Raw genomic sequence first — 15,941 nt, 5'->3', positions numbered from 1 at the left:
ATTTTACTATTATTTTAACATTAAATAAAAAATCTTACCATTGCTAATATGTATAACAATTAATATTGATAAATAATTTGTTTCATAAAACTATTGAAATTTATTAACAACTTTATCAAAATTTAAAAACAAGTCGAGATGAATAAATCTCAAATTTAAAAAATCAACATCGCATTCCTTCATATCCCTACAAAGTAAATTTCTTAATCTAAATAAAGAACATTGTGCATAATAGAATATGTTTTTATGTTGGTGTATTGTCCCTTGTACAAGCTGCAATCTCCAATACCCAACTCTTGAAACTTCTAAATACTCATTGAATCGTCAAATTTGAAGAATGCTTTCTAAGAAGTTTATCTTTCCTAATATCCTACAACATCAAATAAATAGTGCATTTTAATTTTTTGCTTTTACAAAAGCTATTAATAAACATATATTTGTTGTAAAGTTAGCTAAATCTAACCCTTTTTATTTGTTTGGCTTGTAGTTGTGACTTTGCTTTGGCCTGTGCTGAAGCATGTTGTTGAGTTTGTTTTATCATTGAAGTTTGTGATTCACTTGCTGAAATTTCCTGTAATTTGAAAAGGTAAAAAAATACATTTGTATATATAAAGTGTGTGTCAAATTGTATTTATTTAAAAATAGAATAGCAGAATACCTGTCTTGCTTTCTTGGCTCTTACTGGAGCCCTTTGACAGTCTTTTCTATTGTGTCCTAAATCTTTATAATTAGAGCATCTAACTGTTGAAATTCTCCTTGCATTTGATGGTACATCTTCATCTTTTTCCCTTATCCTACTTTTTCTTGGCCTCCCCGGAAGTTTACGCAATGGTGGTGGAAGCACATTTGTATCATCCAAAGTATCCAGATCTGGTAAGGGACTGTGTAGTCCAGAATAAGCTATGATGTACTTATCTTTGTGGTAATATGCATCACAATAATTCTCCACTTTTCCCCGTATGTAAATAATGGCCGCCGCACCATGTTTGCATGGCAACCCACTTATTTGCCATGCTTTGCATTCACATGTATGCAATACTAAATTCACAGGGAATCTTGTAAAACCATCATATACTTCATATCGATGTCCACCAGCAGGTTTTACTTTGCAATATCTTGCATCTTCAGTAGTTTTATTTATTTTAGTTGCAATTCTTGGTCCAACATTATATGACCAAGATGCAGTAGAAGAAAACTGTGTGTAGAATCTCATCATGATTTTGACTCTTAGCCCATCCACTAATTTCAACACAGTCATGCTTCTCAAGTTGTCTATCCAAGCATTAAACGATTCACACACATTATTAGTAATATGTGGACTTTTATGATTTGTGTAAAATGCATGTGTAGATCAAGTGTGTAATGGGATATCCATCAAATATTGGTAGGCATCATTATCAAATGTTTTCATCTTTTCCATTACCTTTTTAAAAAGAAATTCATTTGGAGCTTTGACAGCCATCCAAAAAAGATCTTGTAAGATCAATAATGGATATTTTGCTTTGAAATTATTCAACAAATGCTTACTACAATGTCTATGCCATGAATTTGGAAAGTACTCAAAAACTGCACGTGTCAATCCCTGACATTAAATAGAAACAAATTAAAATAAATTATTAATAATGAATAATATGTCAAAATAATACAAATTAAAATATATTACCTTTTGTCTGTCACTCATTATTGTGTAACGATCATCTTCTAGTGCATCATGTAAGCAGTTTAAGAAAAAGCTCCATGAGTCTCTACACTCTGCCTCCACTATAGCAAATGCTATGGGAAATAATCCATTATTTGCATCAAGAGAAACTGCACATAGCAATACTCCTCCATATGGACCTTTCAAATAACAACCATCTAAACCAAAAAATGGTCTACAACCATTTAAAAATCCTGATATACAAGGAGCTAGACACACAAAAATCCTTTTGAAAGTACGATTTTCCTCTTCCAATGTCATTTGATCATAGTACTCCAATCTTACTATGCTCCCCCTATTTTTTTCTAGTAACAGATTAGCAAACTTAACTATTTTCTTATAACTTAAAGCATCAGAACCTTCAACTTCTTCCCTTCCTTTTCTTCTGGCCCTATATAATTGCTTAGGATGGGCTTCAACTCCAAACTTGGTAATTAATTCATTAGACATGAGTTCATAGCTCATATTTGGATCAGCATTTAAAGATTGTTTTAACTTTTTTGCTATCCATGTAGAATTAGCATTTCTCTTCTCAGATTTTCTAATACAAGTATGCCTTGGCTCATAACTCTTGATCATAAAAGCAATACCATCTGGAGAAGGAGAAGCATGAATCCTCCAAGGACAACCTTCAGAAGCACAAATGGCAGTCACTCTTGCTTTCTCATTTTTCACTCTTATTATATCAAAATTCTCTTGAATTATGTAATCTCTCAATACACTCCTGAACTCATGTACGTCAACAAATATCATAAACTTTTCTAGACTAATTTTTTCATTATCTTCAACATCAAATCTTTTCATTATCTCACCTTCATTCTCTATGTTAACTTCTACTTCACTTTCTTCCTCTGAAGTGTAGTCATCCTCATTCCACTCCTCATCATCCAAATAACTCTCTACGCATTGATCCTTATTAACATCATATTCTTCATCACTATCGGTAAATAATTGTTCAATAGGGGGTTCAGTTCCATCGTACTCATTAACACTAGATATAGCTTCAATATTGGTAGACATTTTCCTAATATGAAAAAAAAAATTGGCGTAATTAATAATGAATAACTATAACAGAAACGACGAAGAAAAGGATTTAGGGATAGCAAAAGTGAAGGGTTTAGGGATATATCCAGAATTGCCAATGATATGAATTTTTTTTTGTAAATTAATTGAATTTGAGAAAAGGATGTCAAACCTTATTACTTGAATTGATAATAACGGCGATGATTACACAAAGCTATGCAGCAATGGCAGCACCTAGTTAGCGATGGCAGAGACAACCAAAGGAAATTGAAGAGATTGAAAGAGAAATAGCGCTGGAACGCGACTGTGAGGGAATTGGAATCCTAGCTCAGAAATTGAGTTTAGTTAGTAAATAAATATAAAGGGATAGTATGGTAAATTAGAATATTAATTTTATTGAATAAAATATTTAATTTTTTTAAATAAAATATTCTGTTAATATTTTTAACTAAATGGATTAAACTGTACATTTTACAAATAGAGGGGAGGGGAGTGTCATTTTAGTATCTCTCAGGAGAGGGGAGTGTCATTTTCCCAAATTTTTTTTACATGTCAAGTGACATGTGGCATGAAAGGACTAATTTAAAATGGATGGATTTATAAACTATTTTGACACGTGTCACTAACCTGCCACGTGACACTTAACGTGACACGTCATCATTCAACTGACGGAAGGACTAATTTGACTTACATTTTATCTTTCAGAGACTAATTTGATTAAAAAATCATTCATGAACAAAAATAAAAATCGCGTGATTTTTTAAGAACGAATTTGAATATTAACCATTAATTTAATGTTTATTTATTGATCTAATGTTAGAAATTATCTAAAAATTAATCATTTTTAATATTTTTTTTCTCAAACTTACTACTTCAATGGTCAACACTCGTTAGTCCAATTTTGTGGATAGTTTAAAATTTTGCTTAATTAAAAGCTAGAATCATTTTTTTTATTAAAATTATGAGTGAGATTCTAACTTACAACTTTTAGATAAATATAAAAAAATTATGCTATTTGAACTATAATTTGTCGATAAAAATTAGAATGAGTTATTATTAATTAAATAAATAAATAATATTTTTGTAATTTTTAATGAGGCTAGTATAAATATATTGAAAATATCAAATTTTTAAAATATTATTTTAGTTTGTTTCCTTAATTAGTATCTTTAAAACTTTTTAATCAAACTCTAAAGAAATATACTCGCTTATATTAAAAGAATTCATTTTTTTTTTACTTATAGTAGAAGTACCTGTTATTATTCATAAAGTAATTTAATTTTCCAATAACAAAATACAAATCCAACCTACACTTGATCATGGGAGAATGATATTTTTTTCTAAAGAAAAACAATTGCCAATAAGAATAAAGCAATCAAGTAAAATTTGGTTTATACTTTAGAAGGATATGAAATCAAATTCTGTTTCTTAATCATCTTGGATGGATTATAATTTATTAATTAATTTTTTATTTATTTAAATAAATATTAAAAATTCAAATCTTATTTTTTATATAATAAGTTAAGAATTTATTGACCAACAAAAATTTTTAAAGAAAAATTACAGAAAATTAATCTGACTGATTTAACTAAAAAATTTTATTAAAAAAACGCTTATTAATGTAATTTTTTTTTATCAAAATGGTCATAGGCTATTAACCAAGTGGAGCAAGTTTATTGATTAATAACATAATGATATGATCCATCTCTTTCGTAAAAAAAGAGTACCTAGTTGTTGTATTTATTATTAAATTAGGTTATTACTTATTAGACAGATTAGATTCAGAGTGCAAAAGATGTAACAAAAATATCAAAGATGAGACATTATATGAAATTTCATTTGATTGAGCACCGACAGGGACACCATAGCTAAGTGTTGTGCCCACACTCCCTTGCTGTCATCCTTTAACAATTTCACATGCTCTTTTCTGTCGGTATTATTTAATATTTATGCTTCCAATATTATCCCTATATCAATTTTATAACGGTTTCACTAGGAAGTAGGAACCAACTAGTAATATAGCTAATTAAAAAATAAATTTATTATAAAAATAAATTAAAAAATAATTTTTATTATTTTAATTTTTTGAATTTTAAAATTAAAAATATAAAAACTTGACTTAAATTAACTTATATTATAATTAGTTCTGTAGACTTTTCATTTTATAATACTTTTTTAGTTAATTAATTTCATCCAACAACTTTCCAAATCTAACTATTTTATTACAGCATTATTATAACCACTTATAACCTTTGTATATACATATAAAAGAAAAATAGTTCTTATAAAAATACATATTTAATATTTTATAAAAATATTATATTATTATAAAAAGTTTGATCGTTTATTTTTATATGTTTTATTATTTTAAGAATTAATTATTTAATTATATATATATATATATATATATATATATATATATATATATATATATACAACAATTTTTATCTTATAACACCATGTGCTTACATGTTACAAAAGTTTGATTATTTATTGATTACAGATTTAATCATTTTAATAATTAATTATTTAGTTGAAAAAAGATGCGTGAATAAATATATATTAATATATATAAATACATATTAATTAAGTTGATGGTTGATTTTTATTATGTATATAATATTTTTTATTTTAGTACACCAATATATCCAATGAAGTAGGATAATATTGTTTCATGAAAATGAAATATATATGATTCAGTTAATGAAAAAAGTTATATTTTTGTTAATATTTGAATTTAATCTGATTATTACATTTTATTTCGAAGTACAAAATTACTATTTTTTTTTATTGTCCACGGTATTTTTTAACCTAATAGGCTAAGGACTAATTCGTTGCTGCATACACAAGATGGAATTCGAACTCTCGACACTTACTTAAATGAACGAGTGAGTTGACTACTCGATCAACCCAAGTTGATTATAAAAATACTATTTATGATAGCAAACACTAATATAATTACACGAATCTAACAAAGGTCAAATTTCAAACACTTAATAGGTGTAACGATATCACATAAATTTAATAAAATTAATAAGAAGGGTATTATTGACATTTGCTTTGGAAATATCCGCATCAGATCTTGGCAAAAAATAAATAAATAACAATCCGAAGAAAAAATGCTTATAAACGTGCGTAGAGAGTTTCATTTCATGAGAGCCAAACTTCGTTTCAAATTAAGAACACAAAAACTTTGGTGTATACATCATACATGTATATATATAGAGAGGCCTATAGTATATACCATATTTAATTTGGTGCAGATCTTCGAAGAAGTTGCGCAAATCTGCACCAAGAAAAAATTAATGGAGTCTATGTTGTTGTCGTCAATCACAGCATTACTTCTGTTACTGCTCTCTTGCTTCACATTCACTTCTACAGGTAATGCCATTGCCTTGCTTCACATTCTTCAGTTTTCTTTTTCAACGAAATGAAAAAGTTGGTAGAATAAAAAAATAAACGTGTATTGAATTAGTTTTCGAAATTTTATTTACATAAAAGTGTAGTATTAATTCCTAATGGTTGCATTCTTGCTTAATTGCTTTGCTTTTGTTGGGTCCCACTTCCCTAAGATTTTGTTTTGGTGTTTTTTTTTTTTTTCCCGCTAGCCACTTTGTTTTGAAAACTTGACTAACTGAATTGATGATGGGAGCTTCAAGAAGGGCATTATTGTCACCGCCAAGATTTGAAATGAATGGATCATGGATTCATGGATCTTTATTGTTGCTTAATTTTTTTTTTTTTAAGAATCTATACTCACTCCTGTGTCGGTTCATATTTTTAAGCTTGCTGCATTTTGTAATTCAACTTATTTTTCAGCAGAGTATCATGCAGGAAGTGTGATGTTGTTTATGAATCTATTTTACTCTTTCATGTCCACTAGGGAAAACAATATAGTGGTATACTGAAATTTTGATTTGATAAAGAACTCAAATTCAAATATAAATCATCATTAATATTTTCTTTTTTATTTTTTTATTTTTTCATGTGACAGATGCCTATGATGCACTTGATCCAACCGGTAACATAACGATCAAATGGGACGTCATTAGCTGGACTCCAGATGGCTATGTTGTAAGTTAACTCGATTAAGTGCGACAAAAAAAACTTCTAGAATTTAATTTTTATGCACTGTCAGTTTAGAACTTGAACAAAAAAGTGTGCTAGTTAACTGTTTGTCCAGGTTATTACTTGGACTAAAATAGAAAATACTGAAAATGAAAACACGAATCATACAGGGCCTAGTATGCCACTAAGGAACAATGCAATTGTTTTCATTTTCTTTGAATTCAAATGCACATTGGCTTACATATCCAATCCTCTTGCCTTGGATTGAGCAGGCTGTGGTATCAATGTACAATTTCCAACAGTATCGCCATATTCAGGCGCCGGGGTGGTCGTTAGGGTGGTCGTGGGCCAAGAAAGAAGTAATATGGAACATGATGGGAGGGCAGACCACAGAGCAAGGAGACTGCTCAAAGTTCAAAGCAGGCCAACCACATTGCTGTAAAAAGGACCCTCTAGTCGTTGACTTGCTCCCGGGGACTCCTTACAACCAACAGATCGCCAATTGCTGCAAAGGAGGTGTCCTGAGTTCCTGGGCTCAGGACCCCACCAATGCTGTTAGCTCATTCCAGGTCAGCGTTGGTTCGGCCGGAACAACTAACAGAACGGTCAAGTTGCCGCGAAACTTTACCCTCAAGGCACCTGGTCCTGGATACACTTGTGGCCCTGCAAAGATTGTTAGGCCAACTAAATTTGTTACTAGTGACAAAAGGAGAACCACCCAAGCCTTAAGTAAGTTACTTAGTTTTGTATTTAGTATTAAGTTACAGTTAATGATTATTTATGCATAATGGTTCATACATTGTTAAGAAGTGTCTATGATGGTTCTGTTTAGACTTAGATTGCAATTTTTTTTTTTGTGACAGTGACTTGGAATGTTACCTGCACATACTCTCAATTCCTGGCTCAAAAGACACCAACTTGTTGTGTTTCCCTCTCATCCTTCTACAATGACACAATAGTAAACTGTCCAACTTGCACCTGCGGCTGCCGGAACAAAACAGCGCCCGGAAGCTGCGTAGAGTAAGTCTCCGTTTAGTCATTCCACTGATATCTGAAACTGAAACAATCTTCTATTTCTTACTGCAGTTCTTCAAAATGTGCTTAGAATAAGTTTGTTACCATTTTCTCTATTCTGATATCTTTTGTTTTATGTCATTACAGTCCAGACTCTACACATTTAGCTTCAGTTGTATCAGGGAAGCCTACGGATACGCCTCTTGTCCAGTGCTCCAGCCACATGTGTCCGATTCGAGTGCATTGGCATGTGAAGCTAAATTACAAGGAGTACTGGAGGATCAAGATCACAATCACAAATTTCAACTACAGAATGAACTACACACAATGGAACCTTGTCGTGCAGCACCCGAATTTTGATAATCTAACTGAGTACTTCAGCTTTAATTACAAGCCACTAATGCCTTATGAAGGCTTAAGTAAGTTCTATCTTTAATAACTATGGTCATGGATTATCCTTTTCGTATAGAAGAATGAGTAGACAAGCCTGAAAAGATTGAATGCTAACAAATTAGTCTAAGATCTAAAGCAGCTTGCGACACTCGAAAGATGCACTTAGTTTGAAAAATCCACCCTCCCAAAAAACAAAATCATCTCCATTTTGATTATGTTGACAGTAGTGCCTACGTGGGTTTAGGGGAATTCGTCGGCTACCATGATCTTCTTTAGGTTCTTTTAGGACTATATTTTCAGTATTTCAATCTTTAATGGCTAGATTGGTAGTTTACTTTAGAAGAGTATTTCATGATTTAAGTAATGATTTCTTAATCTTGTTTTTTGACAGATGATACTGCTATGCTATGGGGAGTGAAGTTCTACAATGATTTTCTATCTTCAGCTGGACCCCTTGGTAATGTGCAATCAGAACTCTTGTTTAAAAAGGACAAAGAAACCTTCACTTTTGATAAGGGATGGGCTTTCCCAAGAAGGATCTATTTCAATGGAGATAATTGTGTTATGCCTCCTCCTGATGCATATCCTTGGCTTCCAAATTCAAGTTCAAGACTAGTTTTCTCTTTACTAGGCACTCTCATCATAGCCATTTTAGCTTCTATAATCTCATTGAATTAGTTAATCAATCACATAATCTTCATACACTCTTTCTTTCTGAGTGTTGAGGACTTCTCTTTTTCACATAATCTTCATAGGAGATGCAATAAAAGGTGACTTAGAATGCATCACAGTATTTATAGGTTTAAGTATTGTATAATTCTTTTTAAGTTACTTGGATGATTATTTTTTCCTATAATATAATATCCAATTGATTTCTTGGTGTTGAGATGCTTAACTCAAGCAGATTTTGATCAAAAACTTGTTTCCAATAGTCCAAAATTAGCAGATTTTGATCAAATACATATATTAATCTTCACAAAAACTTTCACCACATGTGTATCCCCTGCTAAATTAGCACTATATTCTGTAAGCTTCTTAACTAAGTTGTCACCCTTGTTCATAAAAGAATCACAACCAAATGAAAAACGATGCGAAAATGGTGCTGGCTACTATCGACGAAGCACTAATCAGTAGTCTATGAGCAGAGTTTGGCAAGAAAGGGTATGAATCAGGAGGTGGCAGCATGCATTCTTCACCATTGAAGTAGACCCTCCTTGGAAATGCCCATCCATGCTTGAGTGTGAATGTGTTCTTGTCCTTCTTCATAAGAATCTCAGATTGCACATTCCCTTTAGGCCCATTTTCCATCAATAGATCATTGTAGTACTTCAAACCATAGAACATTCCTGTGTCATCTGCATACACACAATTCAGCATTCACATGGTTAGCGAAACAACCTTAAGGCTATGTTTGGTAACTGTTTCAGAACAGAAAATACAAAGACAGAAACACAGAGACAATGGACATAGACTCCTTTGTCAAGCAGGTTTGAGATAGTTAGCGAACAAGGCCTAATAGCATGAAAAAGACTAAAACATTTTGTGTGGATTCTGAAAGAACTTACTTATGGCTTCATAGGGAAGAAGTGGCATGTATTCAAAGCTATAGACTTGTGTGACATTGTTGAGATTGGGGTGTTGAATAACAAGGTTCCATAGAGTGTAATTGAGTCGATAGTCGAAGTTGATGATGGCAATCTTGACCCTCCAATAATCTTGGTAGTTGTCTTTGATGTGCCAATGCACCCTCACATGACAAAGGTGGTGTGTGCATTGTAGCAATGGTTTTGGTGTCATATCACTCTTCTTAGTCTTTACTCTCTCATCTTCTTGTAGTAACTTTGAGTCCTTCCTGGACATCCCAAACAAAAAGGAACCAAAATTAGAGCGAAATACTAAAATTATCCACAAATATGTCACGAAAAAACTTATCTGTGGAAGAATAAAAGTTCATATCTTCAAGAGTGGCTTACGTGACACAGGTATCATTATTTTGGCAACCACAAGCACAGGTTGGACAAGCTGTGACTTTGTCACTATAGAAAGATGACAAAGAAACACAACAACTTGGATTCTTGGAGGCTAGAAACTGCGAATAAGTGCATGTCACATTCCAAGACACTGCATAGAAGCCAAAGAAAAAGACCAAATAACATTAGGTACTAAAAATGCTGAAGGAGTAGTAGAGTTTAGGACTAATGAGAGTTAGTGTGTTTCATACTCAAAGCTTGAGCTTTTCTCCTACGATCATCGGTTGGGATGACAGTGGCAGGCACAAGCTTAGCAGGGCCACAGGAATAGCCTGGCCCTGGACCGAGAAGCTTGAAGTTCTTGGGAAGCTTAACTGTCTTGTTAGAGGTGCCAGAGAGGCCTACACCTATCTGAAAAGCCGAGACAGCGCCGGAAGGGTCCTGACCCCAAGAAGTTAAGACACCACCTTTGCAGCAGTTATTGAACTGCATGTTGAAAGGTGCTCCAGGCATTAAGTCAACAACCTGAGGGTTCCTCTTGCAGCTGTGTGGGATCTTCAACTTGAACTTGGAACAGTCGCCTTGTTCTGTTGCTTGAGCTCCCATCATTGTCCATATTATCTCTTTCTTTGCCCATGTCCACCCTATTGTCCATCCAGGGTTCATGATTGTCCTGTATTGTTGAAAGTTGAACACTGTCACAGTGGCCTGCATTAGTTGAATAGCTACAACATTAGTATACACATTTTGTTTGGTTGATTGATTACTTAGCCAATCCCTATTATTTCATCAAATTTATGATTAAGTCCCTTTAACTTAAAAGCTTCCAATTGGATTCTTACACTATTTTGAATTTTGTAATTAAGTCATTGGCGTGTCAAAAACATTAGACTTAACAGAATATTATGAAAATAAGAGAAGTTCAGGTTTAGGAATTTAGTCTTTAACTGTATAAGACTTTGTTATTGTTTTACACCGGTCTTTTTATGTGATTAAATTACGAGTAATTTCTTTAAAATCATAATAATTTTAGAAGTTACCATATAGCCATCTGTTGTCCAGGACATGATATCCCATCTTATTGTCACATTCCCAGTTGGATCCAATGGATCAAATGCATCTACATGAACAAGGATTTCATAAGTTAGAATTAAATTAACCCTTTATTATCAGCTAAACAATTTTCAATTTTGAATAATAATGTAGTCAAGTAATTAATTATACCTGCTTGAGAAAGTATCATAAAGCATATAGCAGCCAAGGTAACCACCTTGAGCTCTCGGAATTCGCCGCTTCGCCGCCGCTTGTCACCATTATCAAATTCCATGCTTAAAGATCAAAGCTTCACTCAAGTTTCAAAATGTTAATTAACACTTTGCCTAGTGTGCAAAGGTGCTAGTGTTACTTATATATATATATATATATATATATATATATATATATATATATATATATATATATATATATATATATCATTTATATTGTAGCTAGTAGTTGTTAGGTCACTATGATATCATGTTCATCTGAAATATTATGTCTCCATCTTCTTAATTAATCATTTTGCCACCAGTTAATTAAGGTAGCATGAAGTTTTTTGTGCAATGTATATTGGTGTTTATGCAAATGAGTGGTGTGAGAGTTTTTTCTGTTTGCCTCACTACACATCAGGTGGTAACAAGTTCAGTTTCTTGAGGTTTTCACTGAATTTTCATTCATTCCAAATCACTTTCTTCAACTTGTTGCTTATGCTTCATGGCTTGCCACTTTTCTTCGGTCTTTGCTTTATAACAAAACTTAAAATTTAAATTCTGTTTTATTATATGCATTATGCTTATTTTTCAAAAGAATTTTTCAGAATTTAAACCTGTGTCTTTTATGTATAAAATCAACTAAAAATTTGATTCACTTTTGTTAAACTAAATCTCATTGAGTAAATAGAATTCAAAATCTTGACTCAATTATGTATGCTTAAAACAATTATGGGTTTTCTTTTTAACTTTAAATCTTTTCCATTTAACTGGCATTTATTTATTTATTTATTTTTAGTTTATCAGAATCTAAAATATATATGATGGTCGCTACTTATGTATATGAATAAATTGTTATTATTATTATTATTATTATTATTATTATTATTATTATTATTATTATTATTATTATTATTATTATTATGTCCATATACAGAGCAAATAGGTAAATGATGATAAAATATGAGAATCTGAATTGAAGATATTTGGTAGCCAGTAAGCATCTTGGGGTTGATTGAAAACAAATGTAATGTTAATTTTGCCCAACAAAGCTAAGCTTATAAATAATTGAATAGGATAATTGATATATGAAGCTCTTCGGTTTGTCGGAAATTAATTTTTTTTTATCGAAAGATAGGAAGACTTGAAAATTAATTTAATAATAGAGTAAAAATTAGTATAATTTAAATATATTGGTGTATAATATGTAATACATAGATGTAGATCTACAAATTCACAAGTCTGCAAAACGCAATTCATGTTTTGCAGAAAAAAAAAATAAAATGGTTGCTGCCAAGCGCAACCTGCATTTTGCAGGGAGGTACAACTACAAGGCGAAATGTATTCTTCTTGTTTCCTGCATGCAGATTATAGCTGGACTTTGACTGTGTTGGAACATGCCAAACACGATCTACATTTTACAGGTGGTCAATGCAAAGTGAAAATTGCATTTTGTAAGAAGACTCGTCGTATGTTAGACACGTATATTTGGGAGGATTTTTATATTTATATTTTAGGCTTTGAATTTGAATGTGAAGAAAGTTGTATAAAACTCCATGCATAATGTAAGAAGAAAAAGTATGAAGTGAGTGAGTTAAAAGGAGGAAGAAAAAAATTTATGTAGAGGAAGAAGCTTGAATGAGTGAAGAGTAAAATTAATGAGAAAAATGTTTTGTAATTTTACATTATCTCAAAAATATATTATTAAATATTTAGATCATTCTCAATAGATAAATATTTTTTGTATTTTAATTATAAATAAATTTATTTATTTGTGTTGTTGTTAGAGTTATTAGTAGATTTTGATATGTAATTTAACGGTTAATTTGATTATTATTATTATTATTATTATTATTATTATTATTATTATTATTAAAATGTTATTATTTTTATTAGTAAGTAGAACTATAGTTATTATTACTACCGTCATTATTATTATGATTATTATTATTATCATTATTATTGTTAGTATATTGTTATTGTACTGTGATGATGATGATATATTTTTTTATTAATGTTAATTATTATTATTGTTATTATTATTATTATTATTATTATTATTCAAAATATATTATTATTTTGAATAATATATTAATAATATAATAATAATATTAATAGGTTAAATATTTTTTTTTGACATTTTTTTTATGAGACACAATACATCTTAATCATCTTTAAACCTCAACTAGACTCGTATTCATCAAAGAAAATGGACAGTTGTAAAGGTGACGTTGTCAGGTTAAAGTTAATGTGTCAATCCTAAATGGTTATAGAGACTAAAAATTTCCTCCTCAAAAAAAATTTTCTCTTCTTCTCTTCTTTTTCTTCTTCCCTTTCTTTTTCTTTTTCTCTTTTCTCTTTGGCCAGTCACCATCATCTCCATCACCATCATCATCGAGCTTCACCTTCACCACCATCACCACGGCACCACCATCATCGAACTAACCTCTCTTTTTTTCTTTCTCTTCCTTTCCTATTCCTATGTCATGCCTTGCTTTTTTCCCAGCACTCCATTGCTGTTGTCTTCGCCGATTCGAGGATGAGCCTTCGCTGCTACTTCTGTTCTCTCTGCATTGTAACCGTCTCTGCCACGTGTGCTTTTGCCGTTGTTCTTCTGATTTCCATTTTTCTGCGCCGTAGCTGGCTTGCATTCGTTCTGTCTTGTTCTACTGTGATTGTCGTTTTGACTCCAGGAAATTGATGCTGTCGAAGTTACCGATGCCATTACTACTGTCGCTGTGTCTGTATCTTGCTTTTCTTGTCTATATCGCAGTCTCTGAGCTGTCAAATCGCCACTACCGTCATTTTGTTGTTGCTACTGTTGGTTGTTGAAGCTGTACCAAAGAAACCGTTGGCCACCATTACCCAACCTCACAATCTTTGCCAGCTAATTACTTTGAGGTAGCGCATCTTTAGTGAAATTAAGTATCATTCTCTCAAATCCTGGATTATGCGATTTTGATGAAAGTGGTGAACTTAATTCTGTTTGTTGTGTTGATTATTGATTGTATGATTATCATAATCGTAAGTGAATATGATTGGGATTTATGTTTGAAGGTTTTAGAAGGCTTAGAGAAGGGGGAGATTGAATCTATGATCTTCTTTAACTTTAATAAAATAACCCTATAATACAAACTTTCAGTCTGATTCTATTTGAACTCAGCAGCGGAAAATTTATGAGACAATTTTATTTTGTCTCATGAATGTCAGAAAATAGAACACAAAAGGGAAGAGAGAAGCTGACACCATCATATATCCTAGTTCAGTTGCCTTGTGCAACGCAACCTAAATCCAGTCTCCACCACAACAAAGTATTATACAGTGTTGTCAGAACCGGACCGAACCGGCCGATCAGACTGGAAAACCGGCAAACTGGTGCCATAACCGGTCCGGATAAGTTTTCGAACCGAATAAGGAATCGAACCAGATTGAACCGGCCGGTTTGATTAGAACTGGCGAACCGGCGGGTTTCATTTAACCCGGACCGGTTCGAACTCTTTTTTTTTTATCCTTCGCTTGAAACGACGTCGTTTCTTATTAAAAATTAAAAAAAAAAACTAAAGCTGCTGATTGCTGAAATGGAACCCTAGCCCCCATCGTGTTCACTCCATCCCCTGTTTCCCTTCCCAACCCTTTTTGCCATGAGAGACCACCATGACTCCATGAGAGCTGAGGCGTGAGAGATAGAGACTAGAGAATCTGCTTCAGTTTCAGCCACCTCGTCGCCAGCGCGGATCGGAGACCCGTTCAGCCTCAGGCAGCACGGCACTCACCACCGCAACCACACCAGTGCGCCACTAACCACCACCAAGAAGCATGTCCACGGTCCATCGAAGATTCAAGTCGCCACCTCGTCGCCTACCGCCTTCTGCTCGTCAGTCGTCAGTCATCACCTCCGGCCTCCCTCTTCTCTGCTCGAGTGCTCGTCCCTCCATCCCTCCAGGGTCCAGTCCAGGTATGTATTTTTAATTTTTTGAAGTTATTCAGGATATTAAATTTTCAATAATTTAGTAATGATAGTTAGAATTAATTGATTATTGTAGATTGATTATGTATGTTGGTTTCTGTTTAAGATTGTTGATTATTCACATAATCACATATGTTTGATTTTTGTATGTTGGCAGATGAAAACATGAATACTTTCACATATTTTTTCTGTTTAATCTCTCTTGTTTGTTGATTTATTTTTTATTTCTATTCAGTTTGTTAATTATCCATTGTTGTTAGATTGTTGATTGTTGATTATCTGTTATAGTGTTATATATGTTGGTTGCTATTGTATATTATTCTTAGTAGTTAGTGCATTATTCTTAGTAGTTAGTGGATTTATTTTTTTCAATACTTGCTTTGGAAGATTATGTTTATGACATGGAGAAAGCCTTAATTGGTTCTAACTTCTAAGCTTTATCCTGCGGATAAGGAGCTAGTAAATTCTACAATTGATAAAGCTAGAACTCTGCTTGATGATGGTAACAAGGAGAAGAAAGAAACTGATGTGCTAGTGGAGTATCTTACTGAAGCTAAGCT

The 15,941-nt window shown here is 32.3% G+C and overlaps 3 protein-coding genes across 3 annotated transcripts; 1 reads left to right on the top strand and 2 right to left on the bottom strand.

Annotated features, from left to right (window-relative positions):
* Positions 1-313: 313 nt before the first annotated feature.
* LOC112717877 (uncharacterized) lies at positions 314-2,719 on the bottom strand. Its single transcript, XM_025769803.1, has 5 exons — positions 1,664-2,719; positions 1,528-1,582; positions 659-1,272; positions 464-571; positions 314-370 (listed from the first exon to the last, which is right to left on the bottom strand). The coding sequence occupies exons 1-5, from the start codon at positions 2,717-2,719 to the stop codon at positions 314-316; spliced, it is 1,890 nt and encodes a 629-aa protein (XP_025625588.1).
* Positions 2,720-5,856: 3,137 nt separating this feature from the next.
* On the top strand, positions 5,857-9,097 carry LOC112716263 (protein COBRA). The gene is made up of 6 exons (XM_025768136.2): positions 5,857-6,103; positions 6,717-6,796; positions 7,063-7,519; positions 7,654-7,810; positions 7,952-8,223; positions 8,589-9,097. Exons 1-6 carry the CDS (start codon positions 5,875-5,877, stop codon positions 8,873-8,875), a joined length of 1,482 nt encoding a protein of 493 aa, XP_025623921.1. The 5' UTR covers positions 5,857-5,874; the 3' UTR covers positions 8,876-9,097.
* Positions 9,098-9,102: 5 nt separating this feature from the next.
* Positions 9,103-11,555, bottom strand: LOC112716264 (COBRA-like protein 4). The gene is made up of 6 exons (XM_025768137.3): positions 11,392-11,555; positions 11,208-11,287; positions 10,419-10,875; positions 10,171-10,318; positions 9,763-10,049; positions 9,103-9,552 (listed from the first exon to the last, which is right to left on the bottom strand). The coding sequence occupies exons 1-6, from the start codon at positions 11,492-11,494 to the stop codon at positions 9,266-9,268; spliced, it is 1,362 nt and encodes a 453-aa protein (XP_025623922.1). The 5' UTR covers positions 11,495-11,555; the 3' UTR covers positions 9,103-9,265.
* Positions 11,556-15,941: the final 4,386 nt, after the last annotated feature.

Source organism: Arachis hypogaea, chromosome 10, assembly GCF_003086295.3.
Source record: "Arachis hypogaea cultivar Tifrunner chromosome 10, arahy.Tifrunner.gnm2.J5K5, whole genome shotgun sequence".
NCBI lineage: Eukaryota > Viridiplantae > Streptophyta > Magnoliopsida > Fabales > Fabaceae > Arachis > Arachis hypogaea.
Note: the sequence above shows the minus strand (reverse complement) of the source record. Positions and strands in the feature narration are given on the sequence as shown.